General features: G+C 31.1%; 1 protein-coding gene across 1 annotated transcript in view; it reads left to right on the top strand.

Moving 5' to 3' along the window:
- The window catches only part of LOC136968282 (latrophilin Cirl-like), a 60,230-nt gene extending 40,611 nt beyond the window's left edge, over nucleotides 1-19,619 (top strand). Inside the window, exons 13-20 of the mRNA XM_067262282.1 lie at nucleotides 50-164; nucleotides 233-336; nucleotides 411-801; nucleotides 5,768-5,871; nucleotides 10,263-10,431; nucleotides 15,426-15,572; nucleotides 18,273-18,351; nucleotides 18,422-19,619. Coding sequence (XP_067118383.1) covers nucleotides 50-164; nucleotides 233-336; nucleotides 411-801; nucleotides 5,768-5,871; nucleotides 10,263-10,431; nucleotides 15,426-15,572; nucleotides 18,273-18,351; nucleotides 18,422-19,182 — 1,870 coding nt within the window. The 3' untranslated portion in view covers nucleotides 19,183-19,619. The remainder of the gene's footprint in view (nucleotides 1-49; nucleotides 165-232; nucleotides 337-410; nucleotides 802-5,767; nucleotides 5,872-10,262; nucleotides 10,432-15,425; nucleotides 15,573-18,272; nucleotides 18,352-18,421) is intronic.
- Nucleotides 19,620-22,840: the final 3,221 nt, after the last annotated feature.

The raw sequence follows: 22,840 nt of genomic DNA, 5'->3' as shown, positions 1-22,840 counted from the left end.
TAAATGCAAAGGAATTATTTTTGAATATTAAAAAATATCTTTATCTCAGGTCTTGGTCTGACAATGGATGTTGGGTTCAGACATTTAATAGAACTCATACTGTGTGCAGATGTAATCATCTTACAAATTTTGCAGCAGTTCTCATGAAGAGAAGATCAGTACAAGTAAGAAGATATTATAGTAAACTTTATAAATATATAAATGCTTTTTTTAATGTATTGATTCTTTTCAGTTATCTTACAAGAATGAAACATCACTAATTGTAGTTACTTACATTGGTTGCATCATCTCCATAGCATGTTTATTACTTACAGTTCTAGCATTTCAAATATTCAGGTAAAGAAAGACGTTCTACTTTTTAATACTTTTGTTATTATGATTAATTTTAATAAACTTTCTTTTCTTTCTAGGGAAATTAAAAATGATCATATTACTATTCATAAAAATTTATGTATTTGTCTTCTGATAGCAGAAACTATTTTTATTGGTGGAATTAATCAAACTCATTTGAGAATCCTATGTGGAATTGTGGCTGGATTATTACATTATTTTTTTCTATCTGCATTTCTTTGGATGCTTTTAGAAGGATTTCATATTTATATTTTATTAGTTGAAGTTTTTGAATCAGAGAAATCTAGAATTAAATGGTATTATGCAATAGCTTATCTTTTACCTGCAATAATTGTTGGAATATCTGCAGCTGTGGATCCTTACAGTTTTGGAACTGAACAGCATTGCTGGTTAAGAGCAGATAATTATTTTATCTTCAGTTTTATTGGCCCTCTTATATTAGTAGTAATGGTAAGTTTATAATTTTTTTCATTATCTGCAAAACATCTTTGAAATAATGCTTTAAAATAGTTTTAATATTAATTAATTTGGTACTTTTTGGTTAATGGGATGCCAGAAGACTATTGCATTTAACAGTTTAGTCCACACGACTGTGCCAGCTTCAAGTAGCCCACTTAACTGTTCGTGGAGCACTTGATGTTATATAGCAGCATGGGCAAATGCAGCTCCGAGAGCCGCATGCGGCTCTTTTTGAGTTACATGCAGCTCTTGCTGAAAGTGATAATTTCTGTTTTTTATTATTATTTTTACAATTTTATTTTATAATTTTGTGAAAATATGTTTATTAAAAAATTCAATATTTGTTTTATATTATATTTATATTATATAATAAAATTGTGCGCCTTACCATACTATCCGCCACGACAGTACAGAACTGCGGCTCCCATGCATTTTGCAAAACCTATATTTCGGCTCCCACTGAACTCTTGCTTGCCCACCCGTTATATAGTTTTAGGTGAGTGTGGGGACTTGTCTCCACCCAGGTACTGTGGTGCAAACAATAGCAAGTGCCAAGGTGCATGTCTACATGCAAAGCATGTAGATGCAAAGCATGTATACATGCTTTGCATGTATACATATATAGGCATAGGCTGGTGCATGTCTACATGCACATAGCCTATGCCTATTCTACATGCTTTGCATGTAGAATAGGCATAGACTAATACATGTTAAAAACTGACCTTCGGAGACAAATATCTTGCAAAGGGTCAACAATTCTGGAGGTGGTGTGAAACTCCTCATCAGAACTTGACTCTTACCCATTGCTCTATATATCAGTCGGTGTCCCATTAACCAAAAAGTACCATTAAGTTTTTCATTTTCCACAAAACTTTTGAGTACAGTGCATGACTGATAAGTTCCAAGACCTCCTCATGTAAGCAGAAATTTGCAAAAAAAATAGAGAACCCCATTAATTATTAAGTATTTCCTATACCAGCCATGGTGAACCTATGACCCTCATGATTTCAAAGTACCGACATTGAATGCTTAGAAAGTATTAGGTTTTTATAATTTATCATAAAGCTGTCAAGAAGTCTTAAAGGCCACAAATTATGAATCTCAAATAGAAAAATTATCATTAAAAAACAACAGCAGATTTTCCATTAAATGAAATACTTGTTTCTGTTATAATTACATTATTATTTTCTTTTCACTTATATAGATTAAAAAGTTAAATATAGTAAAATTTCTAAGCATTTTTTATTACTTTTTAATTACTGAAATTTAATATTTCACCTGTAATTTCCAGTTACTAAATTTCAGATTCAATTTTGACTCACCTTTGAGAAAGATTTCCATCACAATCTTATATTAAAATATCTATGAGACATTAGTTATATAGAAAAAGTAAGACAAGTAAACACCATACTAGCAATAAATAGCATGGTAATTTTAAAAAATTTTAATATTCGCATGTTTGCAAAGTAATTTGAGTAATTTACTTTATGTACATTTGTAGAAATGTACCTTTCTCTTTGTTTAATCAAAGGTATTCATTGATGTCATGTAGACATTTGAGCATCATATCCTGTTGTCCCTCAAGTGCTTGGTGGGAGTACAAATGTGCCACTTTAGGGGCACAATGTAACAAATGTCTCTCATAAAGGTAGAATTCCATGATGCCCTTGATTTACTGACTGGATGATGCTATTATATTGTACAGGGTGCATTGACAGCTTATTGAACAGTCTGTCACAAGATGGAAATGATCTCGCACATATATACAGTATTATAAGTCAACCAGTAGTCCAATACAACACCCCAATATTTCTTGAGTGCTATCTGTGACGTTTTCTCTGGTGGCTTTCTCTGGCACCCTAGAACTAAAATACTCATTGAAAGCATCTCTATATGGACAAGCAAGAAAATTCAACTTGTTGAATTACGAAGGCCAAAACTTCTGGTGAAATGTAACTTTGATGGCTGCAAATACTTGCCAATTCCTCAATATCTTCACTTTTTCACACAGGCAGTGGCGTAGCGAGGGGGGTGCAAGGGGGTGTATCATGCACTGAGCGCCACTTGCAGAGGGGTGCCCAAATGGTCTCCAAGACAAACTATATGTGTTTCTGGAGGGGGGATGGGGCACCAATAAAGTGTTGGGTGCCAGTTTGTTCACTATGCCACTGCACACAGGATTTAAATTATCTGCAATTGGCAAATTTACTTCCATGTAGCAGCATATCAGATAAAGACTGATGCAGATCCCAGTGTTTTGTGCAAAACAAAGAAATGAGTGAATTAATGCTTTCCCAGATGAGATTAAGTGTCACTTAGTGAGACTTCATACACACTAAAAAATGGCCTGCAATTAGAATTTTTATTTTATGTATTTTCCTTTTTTCTTTTTAACTGCCAATAATGTAAACCTGAAAACCACATGAGGCAAGTCTGTATGGTGGGGTCGTACCATACAAAGAGCTTTTTTACTTTCTGTATTTTTTTTTTATTATTTATTTGGCAAACACTTATGATAAGTTTTCAGATTTTCTTTGACATTATTATTAGATATTTTTATATTCTATATGCAAGTTTTAATAAATATTTGAAGTTTATATCTTGACTAAACTGGCTATATGTTCAAATTTAGATGGGACAATTTAAAATAAATTTTTGTTTTTTTCATCTAATAAAATCATATAAAAATTTAATGTCTATATAAATATAGATAATTTAAAAAATATTTTGCATTGAAATTTAAAAAGCATCAATTGATTATTTATATTTGTAAAATTTAGGTTTATCATATTTCTTGTGTGTAACTGTAGGTTATCTGTGTTCAATAAACATTTTAGAAAGAGGATGCAGGTTATGTAATGGATAGGTTATATGCTAATTTTAAATTGCAGTTACAAAGTCATGTCTATGAAGCAATGGCTGCTCTATAGAAGTTTAAAGTTACTAAAAAATAAAAGGATAAAACCAAGTTAAGAAATTGTGGTATGATAAGTCCAGATTAATAGCCAAAAAATATGTAGCTACAAAAGAATAAAATCCTAAAAAAGATAAAAGGACTTAGAAGCTATAAGAGTAAAAATTAGATTTGTGAATCTAAATAAAAATAGTATCTTAGGCCCAACATATTCAGGACAAATTCCCTGAAAAATTTCTGGGGTTTTTCAATCTGACTGAATTCATTCCCAGATCCCCAGAATGGTAAGCAGTAGGCTAATGCCTTATAATTCAGTTCTCAGCTGCAAACTTGCACGTGATGTTCTCTGATAGATAGGATTGCCAAACTGACAAAAAATCACTAATTGTTTCTATAAATTGGATATTAAAATTTTTATGCTGTAACTTGTATGCAATTTTTCTTTACCTTACAAAAAATTACGTACCCAGAACTTTTTTACGGCATGGTAACTCATAAATATCGTCACACAAATGTTTTCGAACCCCTTCTGGGTTCTGCTTCAGGTTCCAAATTGTTCCGTAAAAGGTTCTGGGTATGTAATTTTTTGGAAGTAATTCCGGTGTGGTGAGTAGGAGTTCTTTAACTTACAATTCATGCAATGAATATTGGCCTCCTTTTTTTTAAATGTAATTATGAAACAGTCCAAAGCAGAACATTTTTCAGGACATTTTAAAATTGGGAAAACATATTAAAAAGCAGTATTATCCCACCTAATTTGGGACATCTAGATACTTTAGTCATTATTTTTATTTAAAATATTTATTTCAGTTACCAGATTTGAACTTGTGCAACTTCTGGCTGTGGGGATTTTTAAAAGCCAATGTAGAAAAAGTAACATTCTTAACTTGGCTATCTAAAAACCAGCATATCACTCTATGACACTTGCATATTCCCGACACTGCCTATTCAAGTTTCCAATGCCATTTTGTACTTTCGGTGATGCACATTAATAAATTTTTTATTAATGCATATAAAATGATAGACTTTTATGACTACCCTTATCAGCCTGTGTTAAAAATATTTTTCACATCATCGTCTACATCAGTAATTCCTAAACTTGACTCCAGCACCCCCTGCTGCCCCTTGCTTCATTTTAACACAATGAAAGCTTAGATGTTCCCAGGACCCGGACAACTTTGTTCTGTCCTATCTACCATCTTTCTACTTCTCATCCCCTATCTTCATTTTTCTATATTAGTGTAAGTTTAGTATTAAATGTTAGTTATAGGAATTTTATTTTGTAATAATTATTCTTGTTTATTGTATGGATTAGTATTATTGTGATTCAGTGTTTTGTGGTCATTTACTAATTTTGTAATTGTTCTGCTGGTGATTGGGTTTAGGGTTACCACCAGAGAAACCGTTGGAATTGATTGGCAGCCTTGATTGAACCTGTATATAGTTATAACATGCATAAATACAGCAGCGTCGCTAGCTGTTTAAGCGCCCGTGTGCAATACCGATTATGCCTCCCCTGTTTAACTACGACTACCTACGCTGAGCTTGCCAGCAATACCAATTTGCCACCCCCTGGACGTGCACCTGCGTGCGGTGCACGCCTTGCACACCCGCTTACGGCAGGCCTGCATAAATATATAAATTTTTCTAACATCTACTGGGTGTTTAGTTTGTTAAGTGTTGGCCTTAGTGGGCTAACATAAATTCTTTCATATATATCACAGTTTAAACTTTTTTATGAACTTTTTACACACCCTATATTATATTTAATAATTCATAAATTGTGATATAAACAAAATTTGCATAAAATGAATATTAATGTAGTAAATAAATATTCTTTTCATTTCAACACAATTTTAATCTTTATGATAATTTTTATAATAATTGTGTTATGATATAATTTTCATTATCGATTTTTTTAAAATATAATAATACATTTATTTTCATAATTGAAATAAAATTGTTGTTTTTAACTATTTTATAAACTTATTTATAAATTAAAATATTGATTTCGAAAATTTATAAAATTAATTTTGTTTTTAGATCAATTTTTTCTTTCTTGGATTCAGTGCCTTCATTATCTGCCATCGAAAAAAACATAATTCTACAATTAAAACTAAAGAACAAAGCAAATTAGCAAATACTAAGTAAGTATATATAAATAAAGATATCTTTTAAGAAATTAATGTGTAGTAAACAGACATTTTATATTTTTATATCTATAAATAAATAAATTTATCTTAAAAAATTATTTATATTAAATAAATATTTAAAATAATACAATAGAAGTTTGCTAGTTTAGCATGTGTGGGACCAGAGTTATGTCAGATTACCTGAAATGCTGGATTTTTTGTATTTTCACAAAATTCAATAAGTTATACAAACATATGACTTAACCTTTAATTCTGTTTAATACAACATCAAACGAACATTTTCGACCTTACCCAAGGTCTGAAGCAGACCTTGGGTAAGGTCGAAAATGTTCGTTTGATGTTGTATTAAATGCTATGTTACCAGAATTAATGGTTAAGTTATGTGCTCATTAGTACTGATAATTGAACTAGAAAATATCGTTAAAAAGATATCGTTATATGTGATCTGAATGTTGGAGACATTGCTGTACATTTTGTACCAATGCACACTGCTGTATGCTTTTGATTTGTTTACATACACATTTCAATCAGTCTGAAGATGATATAATGCATGATTAAGCTATGTTAAAAATGATTGAAAAACTTGAAAAATGTTAACAAACATATTATTGCACAAAATCAATATTCATAATGATTTGTGTTTCTATAATATTTATTTTACAGATGTACTGTTTACATATGATTCACAAAAGCACACATGCTCAGAATTGAGAAACCTGTTTAGGTGTACTGTGACTACATGTTTGAACCAACTATAAAATTTACGGAATACTAGCATGCAGTAGCAGATTAATAAATGTCCAGGCTGTGTACATGGCACAGGGGCCATCAATTTAGTAAACTCTAGACGCTAACCTATGTCCCGTATGACTTAATTTTTATTAAAATAAAAGCTTCAATAAAAGTCTAAACCACTTTTATTTTGCTTGTATAATTTGCTATTCCCTCATTCATAGTTTTTACCCTTCAGGTCTCCTCCACTGTCTTCCCTATATGTTAGCAAAAGGTGTTTAGGAGTGTTTTGTTCATTTTCTGTTTAGAAGAACCCAAAATTAGTCACATTTATTGTGTAAGAATGTCTTATTTTATAATCTATTATACTAATCCCTTCTTGTATGTCTCTAGTGCTCTACACCAGTGATTCTCAAAGTGGGGGTCGTGAAAAATATTTGGGGGGTCGCTGAAAAATGGATTCTAGATCAATTTTTTTCAAATATTTTATAAATTTACTATGGATTCATGTTTAGAAATAATAGAAATAAAAACTATATAAAATAATTTTTACTTAAATAAATTGCACATATAAATAATAAAAAGAATATAAATATTTAAATACGAGCCTAACCCCCTCCCTCCGGGATGTTTTTCGACACATACTCATTCTTCGGGGGTCCTTTGAAATTTTTAAGTGTAGAAGGGGGATCGCGGTCCAAAAAGTTTGAGAAACACTGCTCTACACTACACATGTGAGAGTTATTGGGAGTCTTGTTCCTTTCCACTTTTCCAAGAACTCCAGTAACAGCATTGCATAAAAACTGAATATGTCTAAAGGCTGATTTACATATATCTGCTGCCAACATTTTGTTGCTCAAAACCACAATACACATGGATTTTCCTTGTTTGAACAAACTTATAACTTATTGGCAACCTTGATTCAACAAGTCAAAATGGTATCCCAGAAAATTTAATCTGTCAGATTTTTCACTCATTGTCAAATCATTGAACCAGTCAATGGTGAAATAGAAATCATATGTTACATTGTGTTCTTATAACACTCAAGAGAAACAAATGCTCTTGTGCATGTTCACAAGTCAGAATGACGTGAAAGTCATATTCCAGGGCATTGTGTGAAAATCTGAATTGCTGACAAATCTTGTAGACATGTTTTTGGATGTGACAAAATGTCAGTGATAATCATATCACATAAACCAGCCTTAAAAATGCATTCAAACTTTGTCCCACCAGACCAATCAGATTGATTCTATATCAAGTTTCCATAGTGACTGTTGTTGGCTTTCTGACTAGTTGATCAACTTTGTACAGAGGGTCCCACAAATCCTTAATTTGCCACTGCTAGCATGTCAGGTTATTATCAAACAATTCTGGATTATCCAGTATTTTCAAAGAATGCTAGATTACTAGACATTCCAGGTTATCAGATACCAGATTAACAAACTTTTCTTTGCATTGATTAAAAAATTAAAAATAATATAAAGAACTTTAAAGATAAATAATCCAGATAGTGTAAGCATTTAGCAAATCTAACTGCTATAAAAAAACTGCTACAGACTGAGAGTTTAAATTCATTTGCTACTTAAGCTGCAAGTTTCTTGTGTCTGATATGCAAGTTCCTTGTGTCTTGAGATGTGTTTCTGCTGAAGTAATGTTTTTTTGGTTATAAGATAATGATATGTATACTACTCACTTTTTATTTCCTATCTCTTTGTAGTAATTTAGTAAAATAATCATTAAAAAGACTGTTTTATAATCAAAGTAACTAAAATATTTTTATAGTCAAACTAACACAATACTCATGGTCTTAAAATCAAAATTATAATGTTGACTACTGGTCCATCAATTATGACTATGTAATATTGTATAATGTAGATGGGACTATAACTTTAGTCTTTATATAGATGCCATTTTAACATCATCGATTTATCTAAATAACAAATTGAAATTGGCCATTTTGAATTACTTAAGAGAGGGAAGTGACTTTCTCATTTTTGGGTGTTTCTGCATAGGGCACTTGGAAAGAGGCCTCTTTTGCATGCTCACTGTGAGTTTGGCAAAGCCTACAATGAGAGATGAGAGATGAAACTTAACATACCTGGGACTTACTGCTACAAAAAATTCCTGGAATGACACACCCATATATATATATAGTATATGTAAGGTGACCAGATTTTAACATTGGTGAAGCAGGACACAATTACACAATTGACAGGGGAGTGGTTGTCTTGTTGAAAAAAATTGTTTTTTGTATTATATATTTTTAAATTTAAACATATGTAAAATTTACAAAAATAATAAATACAGTGTATACCGTATTTTACAGACTATAAGATGCTACGGACTATAAGATGCACCTGAATTTTGGAAGCAATTTCTCGAAGAAAAAAGTGCATCTTATAGTCCATAAAATACGATATAATATTATAAATCTTTAAAAACTCTATTTTTTTGCATATATATCTCATTTGAGTGAATTTTTTTTTAGTAGATTGCAGTGGCATAGCGTAGTGGGGGCGGCAGGGGCGGCCCGCCCCGGGTGGTACTTATAGGGGGCGGCAAAATTTCACAATAAATAATAATATCTTGTAAGAATACCTAAATAAGGGGGCGGCAAAATTTTCCTCCACCCCGGGCGGCTGACACCCATGCTACGCCACTGGTAGATTGCTATCGTTGTTTAAAGTGTTATGAAATTTTTCACAAAAATTTGTTAAATTATATTACACATAATATGGCTTTCAAAGTCTCAACATGTAATTGTAATTTAGCAGATGTCCACACTATTTACAGTAGAAAAAATGCATTCAGTTGTGGCATTAGTTCCTGGTAAGGACAGCGCTTATTCCACAACTACCTAAGACAAACTATATTTTAACAATTATTTTAATCCTGTATTTCTTTCTAAATAATAATAATACTAATTTGTATTACTTTTCCTCTAAATTCGCCTTAAATGCCACTTTATTATTGTGATTTTTTTATTATATAATACAGTAATAACCAAAATGAACCCCAGCTCCACCACTAGCAATAGAATGATGCAAACTGATGTGCTTACTCTCACTAGTCCCTAGCTTTCTAAGGTGGCAACAGACCAGAGCTCTGCAACCATGTAACATGCAACAAACAGTCTGTGGGAATTACTAAGGGTCTTAGCCATTTTTAGTGCCCCATAACTATGACTCTGCCAATACAATAATTAGTTCAATTAGCAAGAGTATACTGTACTACAAAAAAATATTAATGTAAAAGTTTTATTAAACATAGAGTAACTTTTAGGTAAATTTAAATGTAGTTCCTTCATGTATGATCTTAAAACACATAATGAATAAAATTATGGCATGAATACAAGTTTACTCTTTATATTAAAAGATAAATTAATTTAAAAAGTTTACTCACTCTTTCGTATGTCATATTTTCATTTTTAATTACTGTAATATCTTTTAAAAGAAATTATAAAAAATATGTGGAAATGAATGCATGTAGTAATAATAAATTAATAGTAATGTTATTATTAAGTAATTTTAATTTTTTTAAATGAAAATTGTTATAAAAGATGATATAAACACTTGTAGTTCATTTATAACAACTTTTATAATAATTGTCAAAGCAGTTAAACATTATCCATGTTATAAAATTTTTTTTTATAGGAATTATATTAGGGGAGCATCAATGTTGGTTATGCTATTAACCATAACATGGATATTTGGTGTAATATATTTAAGAAAGGAATCAATTATTATGGCTTATATCTTCACAGTATTTAACAGTTTACAAGGACTATTTATATTTATCTATCATTGCATGAAAAATGAAAAGGTATGTATGTTTTTATATTTTACTTTTGTATTGTTTTATTAACTATATACAATACATTTTGCTGCAATTTATAAACAACATAGCCTTATAAGAAATAAGTAATACTGTAATTATTTTGAATTTTACCAATGAAGGAAAAAGAAATTGTATTTTGAAAATTAATACCATATACTGTAATGAAAATGTGACTTGTTATAAAAGATGAAGAAGATCCTTTTATTCTTTATACATATATTTATATAAACCTTCCATTAATGTAGAAAACAAGCAAAGATTTATAAAATTCTGTTTGAATTTGAATTAAAATTTCCACTGTTGAATTTGAATGAATGAACTGTTTTGAAACACAGGTATGCTGTATGAGGATGAACAATAACATTTGGCATTACAACTTGAAAAAGTTGGCAACATGCTTACCGCCCCTTGTAGATGTGCTTTGTTTGCACTTGTTTGGTTTGTTCTAAAGCACTTACTATCCCTGGCTATATCTAATATTCACTCTTTTAACTAGTGACTTTTTGTTAAATCATTATATACATACTTTCTGTGCTCATCAAATCTCATTTTATTAAGTGCTGTTTTACCAATAAATCAATTATGGAACCAACAAGAAGGAAAATCAAGCAACTATGTTCACATAAGAAAAGTTGGAAAAAGATTATGAATGGTTGGCAGCAACTACTAATCCACAAGAAGCAAAGTGTGGTATTTATCAAGGTGTTTTCAAAATTGGATATACGGGTGTTTCAGTAATAAGACAGCATAAAATTCAGATTATCATAAGAATGCAGTGTGTTATCTTCTAGTTCTTTAATTGTTAAGTATATTGTAAAAGCAAATTCTAAAGAAGATATTATAATTGCTTTGGAAATAATTCAAATATACCATGCAGTTAAACACAATCATTCCTATAACTCATTTGATTGCAGTTTGAAATTAAATTCAAAAATTTACCAAGATTCCAAAGTAGCAGCAAAAATATCTTGTGGTAGAACAAAATCTGAAGCAATTGTTACAAATGTGCTTGGTAAAAAGGCATTAGAAATAGTTTTGAGCAAATTGAAAGATCGTGATTGGCCTCTATATTTCTGCCTTGAAATTGATGCTTCAAATCAAAAAACATGAAATTATTCCACGTGTGTGTTCAATATTTTAATATGAATTTGGTACATTATATAATTGACTTTTTCGAGAATTCAGATGAAAGTGAAGATGGAATGTTCCCGTGTTTAAAAAATACTATGGACAATTTGCAATTTGATTGGAAAAGAATTTCTTGTTTTAGTGCAGATAATGCAAAATGTAATTTTGGAATAAGGCATTTTTTATACACTAACATCCTTACATTAAATGGTGTCATTAAAGCTAATTGCAATGCTCATATTTTACATAATTCAGTAAAATGTGCTATGGGAAACTTGAATGTGGACATAGAAAAAAATATTGTCCTAAAAATCTATGAACATTTTTCAATGTCAGCAAAGAGACTTAAAAACTGAAAGCTTTTTATTCATTTGTAGAAACAGAATTCAGTGAAATTCCTAGACCTTTGACTACTAGGTGGCTCTTTGAAGTCATGCATTGAAAGAATTTTACTTTTGTGGAAAGCCTTAAGTTCTTATTCTTAAGCAGACCAACTGATCGTTCTAAACAGTTATTTCAATTGATGACGATTCTACAGAAATTACACCAATTATTGATATTTATTTATGAGCAATGTTTCCTCTAAGCTGTGCGGCTGCGCGGCCGCGCACTGCTCAAATTGTTGCCGCGCATGAGAATTTGTGCGCCACGCAGATGAGCATGCACACTGATTTGAATTGTTGTTTACTTATTTCTCACTCTGTCTGCAACATGATTATTGCCATGTATATTTCGATTAAATGCATTAAATCGTTGACAAAAGATATTTTGTATGGAAGTATGTTTAAAAATGAATTTTAATCTCTACTTTATAATTAATTATTAGAAAAAAAAAATAAGATTTTATTTATATATATATATGCTCTGAAAAATTTTTTGCTCAGAATGTGCTCAGCAAAAATTTTTTTTGTTCAGAGAAGTACAGGGTGCGGCGCCAAAATCCGGACAAAATTCAATTTCAAATTCCTGCCATTCTGTACCACAGGTAGATGTCGTGTTTGGCGTTCAAATAGCTTGACATGTGTATTAAACCATTTTAACCGCGAAACAGTCACCATGTTGAAACAAAGTGCTGAGTATAACCGAAGAGCCGCGATTATCGAAAGTATTCGCGCTGGGCACTCGGCGACAGAAATTATTCGGTTCTTCGGATACCCGAGATCGACTGTTTATGATGTTGTTGCAAAATACAATCAGTCGGAGAAGTCAAATGAAGGTTTTGCAACACCGGCAAGGAAAATTCACTCGAAGGAGCGCATTGTCAGAACCCCTGAAATCATTCAATGGGCTCAGGAGCTGATTTTTGAGGATCCAGGTCAGTCGATCCGAAAATTGTCGTCGGTTGTTGGTGTGAGAGAGAAAACTATGCGTAGAATCGTTGAGGAGGACCTCCGCTACAAGTCTTACACAATTAAAGTGAGACAGATGCTTTCTGAAGCTGCCAGGACAAAGCGAGTTGAACGCTGTAACCTGCTTTTGTGTTCCTTAAAAAACAATGCTGCCAGACGACTCAGATTTTTTTCTGACGAGAAAATTTTTACTGTTGATGCGAAAATCAATCGAAGAAATGACCGATGGCTTGCCATGACCCAGAAGATGTCCCCGTTATTGCAAAAACGAAATTTCCGGCGAATGTTCATGTGCTAGGTGTTGTGTCCAGTGAGGGTGATGTCATGCCACCGTATTTCTTTAACAAAGGGGAAAATGTCACAAAAGATGTTTATTTGCATGCTCTGTCAAATGTAGTGAAGCCATGGATGGAAATTGTGTCATCTGGAAAGCCGTATGTTTTCCAGCAGGATGGTGCGCCCGCCCACACAAGTCATTTGGTGCAAAATTGGTTGTCGGATAACGTTGACATGTTTTGGTCAAAAGAATTCTGGTCTCCCAACAGCCCAGATTTAAATCCTCTGGACTTCTACGTATGGAGCGTAGTTGAAAGGGTCACAAACAAGACCAGACATGCAAACATCACATCGTTGAGAGCCGCTACTGATGCGGCATTCACCAATATCGACCGCAAGACATTAAAGCACGCATGCGCACGATTCAGACCGAGAATAGAGGCTGTCATTCAAGCAGGAGGGGGCTATATTGAATAAATGTATTCTGTATGACATTGCAAACAATGTGATTTAAAAAAATTTGTAAACCTTTTCGTTTTTTCAATAAGAAATATGTTTGAAAAAAATGTGTAATTTGTCCGGATTTTGGCGCCGCACCCTGTATATGTTCTGCTCATCTACAAAAAAAATTAGAGGGAACATTGTTTATGAGGGTCATTCAAAAAGAAACGAGCCAGAGGCCTAGGAACAGAAACCCTTTCCTGTATGTCAGAAGTATTGGCCCTGGTTACTGAGGCACTTGTCCCACTGTGACACAAGGCGGTGAATGGCTGTCTCGTAAAAGTCCCGGGGCTGCATTGTCAACCATTTCCGAACGTACTGCTGGACGTTGTCGTCCGGCTTGTACCATCACTCGACGGTCCTGGGTAACGACTCCATCATGGACAATGTCAGCGGTAATGCGATGTGGTGTTCCTGACCGTGCATCGTTGGCTAATGACACCCACCCTTCCCCGAAGCGCTTGTGTCACGCCTTGACCTTTGCAAGGGACATGCAGTGTTCACCATACACTTGTGACATTCTTCGATGAATGTCCGTTCCCCCTACTCCTTCCGCTGTCAGAAAACGAACATCACCTCTTTGCTCTTCTTTTGACACCTTCGTTTTCACTGTTTCACTGTTTACAACACAACTGACTGCGGTGGACAATCAATGTGTGCTTCTGCTAGCTTTGTAGTCATGTGATATGCACTCATGACCCTCTAGCGGTGGGCTGTGATCTTCTATGCTGTTGTCGGAACCACACATTCTTACACACACAATGATATTACAATTCTGTCATCAGTTTTCATATTCCAGTCTTCGGTTCATTTCGTTTTGAATGATCCTCATATTATTCTTGCAACATATAATGCTGATATTTAGCTTTGCTGTTGTAAAGCTAGAGAAGAATAAAACTTTTGCAGCAGATATTTTCAATATTTTGACCAAACTAATAAGCAAAAATCTTGATATGATGAGGAATATTTTTGCTTTCAAGTTCATCAACATTTTAAAAAATTAGATAATGCTGAATCTCAAAAGATTATTGACAACTTTAAATTATTTCTTACTTCAGCAATTACTTATTTAGAAAAACACTTTTAAAAAATACTTAAGAAAAAAATTTTAAAAATAATACTTTTCATCAAAGTATTATTTTTTAAAATAATACTTTGATGAAAATTCAACATTTGGCAAATTGTCAATTCTAAGTCTTTTAAATAATTCATTTCCAAAATACCAGAAATTTATTGAAGTTGTTGAAGCTAAAAGAAAAGCCGAATTTGAATATGGATGACCTTTTTGATGAAGTAACAATTGAAAAATACTTTGACTTTATTCAAAGTTCTAAACATTTTACAAGATGCAAAACAACAAGTAGCAAACGGCACTTGATTTTAAAAATTGCTGATCATATTTAGGCTAGAAATTAAATATTGTTAAATATTCATTTTAACTATAAAAAAGGCTTACTTTCAATATGCACATAGAAAAATTTTTAATGTAGAAGTTTGATATGGAAGTTCAACTGTATTTTCTAGAAAATGAAATAAAATATAAAAAAAGAGGAATTTTTTAAAAAAAAACAATAAATCTGTTTTTATTGAAATAACTGTTTTGTAAATAATTAAATTTTTTAAAATAATACAAAATTCGTCTTTATTAATTAAAAATTGTTAATTCAATGTGATATGAAAATATAAAGCTCATCCTTTTTAATAAGTTATTTTATTTATTTTTAGTTGCAAAAAGAATATGAAAAGTTTATTCATCGTTCACAGTGGCTACCAGAATGTGTAAAGAATACTAAATCTGGGGATAGTTGTTCCAGTTTCTACATCCATTCTACTAGAACACCAACTGCTCCAACCACATCAGCAACACACAGTGTGGGTACTTGCCCTATGACTTCTTCTTCTGTTTGCTCTCTTTTTTCAGGTATTGCACCCTGTGTTTTGCACATGATCCTTTGCATGGCTCTATTTTTACTTTCTTTAATTTCTTTTTGAATTCTTTTATGATAACTTCATTTTATATACTCTTTTTTTCTACAATTGTTTCTATATCCGTTAATGTTCTCGTGTATTATAGATTTCTAATAAAACCATAGTAAATTTAATTCTCAAACCTTAACAAAATTTTTGTATCATAAACACAAAATTTATTTTATGTATTTGCTGATAAAAAGTTTTATATATGAAATTCAACAGAACAAATTGTTAGTGATAGGTCAAAATTTAATAATTATGTAAAAAGTATAACACAGCAACCAATTCTTCTTTATACAGATTTATTCTAAACTATTCATAGTAATATTGACAAACTTCTGTATCTGATTATGATTAACATTTCTTATTTTACTACATTATGGTTATGTAAATGATAAAAGCAATTAATATATCATTTTATGTATTAAGATAAATATCATGACAAAAATATGCAATAATGATTATGGGATATTGATACATTTTAGTAGTCAGTGTTCATAGACATTTATTCTAATCACTTTGTACTTATGAACTTAAATTACAACAAATCTGATATTTTATAAGCTTTACAAAAACTTTTGAGTGAAACTAGATCTAACAGTTTATATTTATCAGGCAAATAATCCTTCAAAAAAACCTTTAACCAGCGTGAGGTATGATTAATTGTCCATGCTAACGTTTTCGGATCCCTCCTGGGTCCTTCTTCAAGCTACATTTGTTTGTAACGATCCGTTAGAAAGAAGACCAGCCGTTTTTGAGACAAAATTTGAACTCAAAAACGGCTGGTCTTCTTTCTAACGGATCGTTACAAACAAATGTAGCTTGAAGAAGGACCCAGGAGGGATCCGAAAACGTTAGCATGGACAATTAATCATACCTCACGCCGGTTAAAGGTTTTTTCGAAGGATTGTTTGTATATTACTCCAGTGTGTGTCGATTCTTTATTCATTTATCAGGCAATAAATTATAATGATAACTGCTTATTTAAAACTGTTCTTTCCTCATTGTGAATATGGTAAAATCTATAAATTCAACTTCACATAATCAATAATAAATGAGATAAGAGATGGATCAGCTTATTTGAAAAACACACTGTAAAATTAGTTTTGCAGCAAATATATATGAAAAAAAAAATTTATTCTTAGATTATTTAAATATTTTAGATGAAAAGAATTATGATAATTATATTGAAAAAGTCATAATTTTTATTCATATCTAAAATTTTCATTTTTAATAATTAATTCATAAGACAATGATTAAGTCTGACATATTTCATAGATTGATTTAGTCATTATTTTATTTTTGGGATGCAATTTGAAAAAAATTGTAGACCTATAAATTCCCACTGCATTTGTATGTCTGTTTATCCTTCCTTAAACTGAAGAACAGAGTTAGATACATGAAAGTTAAGACCAAATATAGAAAGCTTAGAGGCAGGAGACCCCAATTAATTATATATGAACTTCTGATGTAAACCGGAAGTCACGTTATTTCAATTAAAAAATTTTCCCCCGAAAGGAGTTAGATAGATGACTGGCACAACTCTATTGTTAATGGAAAAGTATGATATATAAGGGCAAGACACTACAGTACTAATTTGAGGTGGAGAGCATATATTTTAAATTAAATAAATTAGAAATATGATTAAAAATTGCAGTCCGGCATTGTGACGATGTCACAATAAATTAATTGTTCATTTATTTTTAGTATTTATAAAATTTAATATCCACAGCCTTAAAGTGATTAGACTCTCATTTATTTACGGAACAAGTGAAAATTATACATAATGAGAGTTATATATATATATATACGAAGTTAAAAAATATTTAAATGTGGTCCTGCTTCCTCTCTACTAAATAGGCAGTATTTGAGATCTAAAATCTTTTTTCTAATAACAACATAAGATAACAATTTCTAAAGATATTTAGCTTTAAAATAAATGTAATAAAATTACTAGAATGTTTATTTAAAATTTCATATTTTAATTATTACAATATTCCTACATTAATTGCAAATTTGCATGTATAACTTTTATTAAAATATATTGATAAATTACAATTCTAAATAATTCTGCATTCTGTTATAATTTTCTGTAAATTCTACTTAAACAAAAAACTGCATGTGAATGAATTTTGGTTTTCATTGTTTTCTTGTGCCACAATATCATATATCAATTTATCTAATATATTATAAATTTAAAAAAAATTTCAATGCTTGTTAATTGCTTTTAATTTGGAAACTAATGCAATCTTCTGTTCAGCAAAAAATACTATAGTTGCTCTACTTGTATTTCTTGAAATAGCAATTGAACTTACAATAAAACTTTTAAAATAATCTATTTCTTGTAATGTGTATCGACAATGTTTATGACTATAAAAGTATAATAATAATAATCACTTTTTACTGTAAAGCTACATTTATAATTGTTTTTTCAATCTTTCTAAAAGTTATTTTTATTTCAGGTTAATGCCAATCTTCTTGCAGGATACTTTTAATTCTATTTCTTTATTATTGTGTAGATTACTAACTTCTTAAATATTAAATTAAAAGGATAATATTTGGGAATATATATTATTTATAATTGATAAATTCATTTATTAGTCTCTTCACCAAGCAATGGATGCACAGAAAGAACAACCATCAACAAGCAACATAACCATCCCTACATCAATTGTCCAAGGTATTTTTATTAAATAAACACTATATTTTAATTGATGAGTGAACTTTTACTTAAATTTCTTATATTTTAGATCTTCCCTCTATGACACTACAGCAGAGACTGTCACGTGAAAGAACATCTATGAGAAGTAATCAAGGAACTCAAAAGAAATTAAATACCAGAACAAGTACAATGACAAAGACAAGTGATTTAGATAAAGATATTGTACAGTGTCCTAAAGACTACAATTGTGATAAAGTTATTGTTGCAGCAAATTTACATGAACAACAACCTGGTAGAATAATTCATACACCTTATAGTCATATGCTTGGTCACAGTGATAGATACCATTCATACATTGATCATATTTACGAAACCATTGATGATGATCTTGATGTGCCTTCCTACGAGAGGAGGATGTCACCATATGGTTATCATGCCGTAGTTCCAGAAGGTCATATTCGTACTCATTCGGATGCCAGCCGTCAATCTTCTTCCAGTTTCAACTGTGATCACCATCCACTTCTTCCTCCTATCTTGCCACAAAGAAATGCATTAACTGCATTGGCCCAAGTGCTTAATTCAGCTCCAAGGCAAACATCATCTTTAACACAAGACATTTACTGCCAAAGGTGTTCAGATGGTATGGTTTGTCATCATAATGCAAAATTATTCAGTGCTGAAGCTATTCCATTATCAAATGAATTGGATACGTGCTCAACCTTACCTATTCGTTATTTTAGAGAAAAAAACAATGAAATAAATGACGGATGCCATCAAAACACAGTTCCCCATTCTGACAGAATAGCTTGGAACACTGTTCTTTCCAGATATAGCCAAATTATCAAATGACAGTGCTGTATTGATGGCTGTTTTAGATGGACAACATGTGGAACATGTGATCTGTAAACCTCATTCAGACATTGCCAATAAATCAAAGTCACATATGACTAATCATCAACTTACTACGGATTGCTGAGATAAACTACATCCTGTACATAAATTTATTTGAAATGTAATGTTAAGAAGAAATTCTTCACATCTATTTGTAAATTGAGGTATTTCTCTACTGTATTCTATTTGCATCCGAAAAATTGCATCCTGTACACTAAACAAAAAAGTGGAATCTCAGTAAATCGACAACTGTATATGTTAAAAATTTCTGTATGCTCACAGTCGTGCCACCCGTTACAATGTAAAATTTTTTGGCACATTTTGTAAAATAATTTCCTGTATATTTATTCTGTTTGTGTTGTCTTGCTTTAAAATGAAATATTTTAAAAACATAACTTTAAAATGTTCTGAAATCCATGTCATATTTTACTGCTTTCAATTTTAAAGATAAAAATAATCGGTTTTCAATATGATAATCTATTACAAAAGTTGGAATTGTAATAATAACTATTTAAATTGGCATAAGTCTGACAACAAACAAATAATAAATTATTGCAAAATTTTTATCAAAGTATTTCACTTAATTTCACTCTTCTTATTAGATATTAATTCTTTATAAGTATAACCATATACAATTAAGCATTTGAATATGTTAGACTTGGGTTTATTTAAATAGTTAATATTCAATTTAATTGATATAATTGTATATATACAAATATCAGTATTCAATTAATCTATGAAAATCAAAGTTGAATGCATGGGTATGCAGAATTTGCACAATATGATTCTTGTAAATAAATAAACACTCATTTTACATACATATATCAGCATTATGAATATAATTTTAAAGTACTTTCAGCGGAAATTTACATTAATTTATAATAAATTAAGACCATTTTTAACATTCCATAAATGCCTACAAGGATTGATATTTTTTGTCTTTCCATCCCACAGATACTAAGAGTGCCTTTTTCGTGTCTGTTATGGGTGTGGCTGGACAAAGGACAGATCCTGACATTACGATTAAACTGTCCTGAAAATTTTATGAAGGTTCTGAACCAGACTTAAAGTAGGATTTCTCAGAATGGCAGAAAGATTTCTTTACTACCTCTGCCATCTGGTTGTCCATGTTATATATATAGGATTGAATGAAAAGTCCACACATCATCTAAAACTTTCAAATCATCTGTATTAGAGCCACAGAAGAAATTCACACGTATAATAATGCGACAATGCACAGTCCATTAAATGCAATTTTTGCTCCTAGTGGCGAAATAAAGAACTAAAGTAAACTAACAGAAATAGGTAAAAAGTCCAATTATAAAATGAAAGAGCATTGTTTATTTAGTATAAAACCATACTTGGTTAAGTAGAAACGCTTACAGAAAAGGCAGAAGACATTAAGAAAGTAAACAACACAGATTAACGCAAAGTTTGTGCAGCACGGTGTTGTTTTGTGCATGTTTATTACTCTTAGTATTTTCTGTAAGTGTTTCTTCTTCACTAAGTATTGCTTTGTACTAAATAAGCCAAGCTCTTTCATTTCGTAATTGGACTTCTTACCTATTAGTTTACTTCAGTAATTTATTTCGCCACTAGGGCGCAAAAATCTCATTTAAATTAATGGACCATGCAGTGACCATGCACAGTCCATTAATTTGCAACAAAAACGGAAAAAAAAAATCGGCTTTAAAACAGACCTCAGTCAGTATCGCTTTCATATTTTGTCAGCCTCTCTTATTTTATTTTAAAAAGTTTAATTATTTAAATTAATTAAATTTTTTGGTATTCATTTTCAAGTGTGTCATTAATGTCAATTTTCATAATTTCAGTAATTGGTTTTAAATTGCATACTTTATTGACATTAAAAATATTGTTTTTATTCAAAAAATCTAAATTTTCATAAAAAATAGGTTTGCAATTGGAAGTCTTTTAAATGCTTCACTCATTGCTTTTTGGTAAAACTAGACATTTCAAAATAAATAATTCATTGTCAGTATTACATAAATCGTTAATCAGTGCTCTTGTGGGTAAACTTGTTGAATATAGGTAATATAAATTTAAAAAATAATAAATAAGCTTTAACATGTGGATTCTGCATTTGATTAAAAATAATCTGACATTGTTTTTTTCTTCAAATTCTGCGACTCGAAAAACTTCAGCAACACTTCCCTATGTAATGATGAATGATCTATGTTTTCTTCGTCCCCCGGCGACAAAAACATGGAATGAAGAAATAGAATCATTGTTTGTTCTCAAACCCCCCCTCTGCCGATGTGTTGTCTCGACATCATTGTTGTCCTTAGCAAGTTCTTAGTATACAAATCTTGTCTCTTTAGTTTCCTGAGACAACTTAAAGAAATTTGAGCTCGACCACAATCAAATTGGATTTCTCTAAGATAAAATTATGACAGTGTATAATTACACTTTCAAAGATTTCTTTACATTCCTGAATTGCAAATATCTATAAATATTACTTTTTTGTATAATTTGTTTTGTAAAAAATTCGATTAAATGTTTTTTTAATTTATTATACGTAGTACACATGGCTGATATGTGTTCTTTTGAAACTTCCAAGTCCGATAAAATAACTGTAATTATTCTCCAATTTTACAAACCAGTTATTATTTTAGACTTTGATGTTTAAAAAAGTTTGCAAGAGTAGCAGTAAATACTTTTGCTTCTTTCTGAAAATATCAGTCAATCTCTCTTTTTCATAATTTTATTTGACTTCTTTCTGTAAAAATGATCATTAGAAATCCTTTGTAATACACTTCATCTCTATCTTTATACACTGATTTGAAATTCTCTATATTCCTAATACTTTTTGGTTTGTTTTTAAGAATATGGTCAATAATAGCATCTGTTAATTTTGCTGGCCATAAAGCTATATCATTTATTACTTCAATGATTCGCACCTGTAGGAAAGTGACCGATGGTCACTTTCCTACAGGTGCCAATTACTTACTTGGTGCTATGAAAGGTGGTTTAAAGGTAATAGGGGTTTTTACGAATTTTTCCTTTGAATACTAATATATAAATTTCTGTGCACACCTATGTAAACAGAGGTGTAGCTGGGGGAGGTTTAGGTACAGGCCTACCAGGTGTCACCCGTGTAGGGGTGACACCTGGTAGGCCTGTACTGTACCTAAAAGAAAAGAAAAAAGGTCGACAGTTTGCTTACCATCACAGTTTCTTCGCTATGAGGAGATGCCATGAGAGCTCGCACCAGCTGAAAATCTCACTATGATTTATTCTATAAATCTAAACTCGTATGTCACGACATCACATATTTAATATAGCGTTCAAGTTGCTCAAGTGCGAAGATATTACAATTCAACAGTGTTTTATAAAAGAGTTAAAAAGGGTGACACCACGATATCTGCACCGGGTGTCACCCATGCTAGCTATGCCACTGTATGTGAATACTCTATTATTTGTACTAAATACGATGCTGCATTATTAGCTATAAGTTAAGAAGTGAAATACTGTATAACCAAATTTTAAATGTTCTCTACACATTAAAAGTACTGAGAATACAATAAATGTATACATAGTCAATTAAGTACAAAGTAGAAAAATTCCATTAGCGCTTTAACATTTTCTTGAAGATAAT

This window comes from Centruroides vittatus, unplaced genomic scaffold (assembly GCF_030686945.1).
Source record: "Centruroides vittatus isolate TY-2023 unplaced genomic scaffold, ASM3068694v2 contig_1427, whole genome shotgun sequence".
NCBI classification, from domain to species: Eukaryota; Metazoa; Arthropoda; class Arachnida; order Scorpiones; family Buthidae; genus Centruroides; species Centruroides vittatus.
Note: the sequence above shows the minus strand (reverse complement) of the source record. Positions and strands in the feature narration are given on the sequence as shown.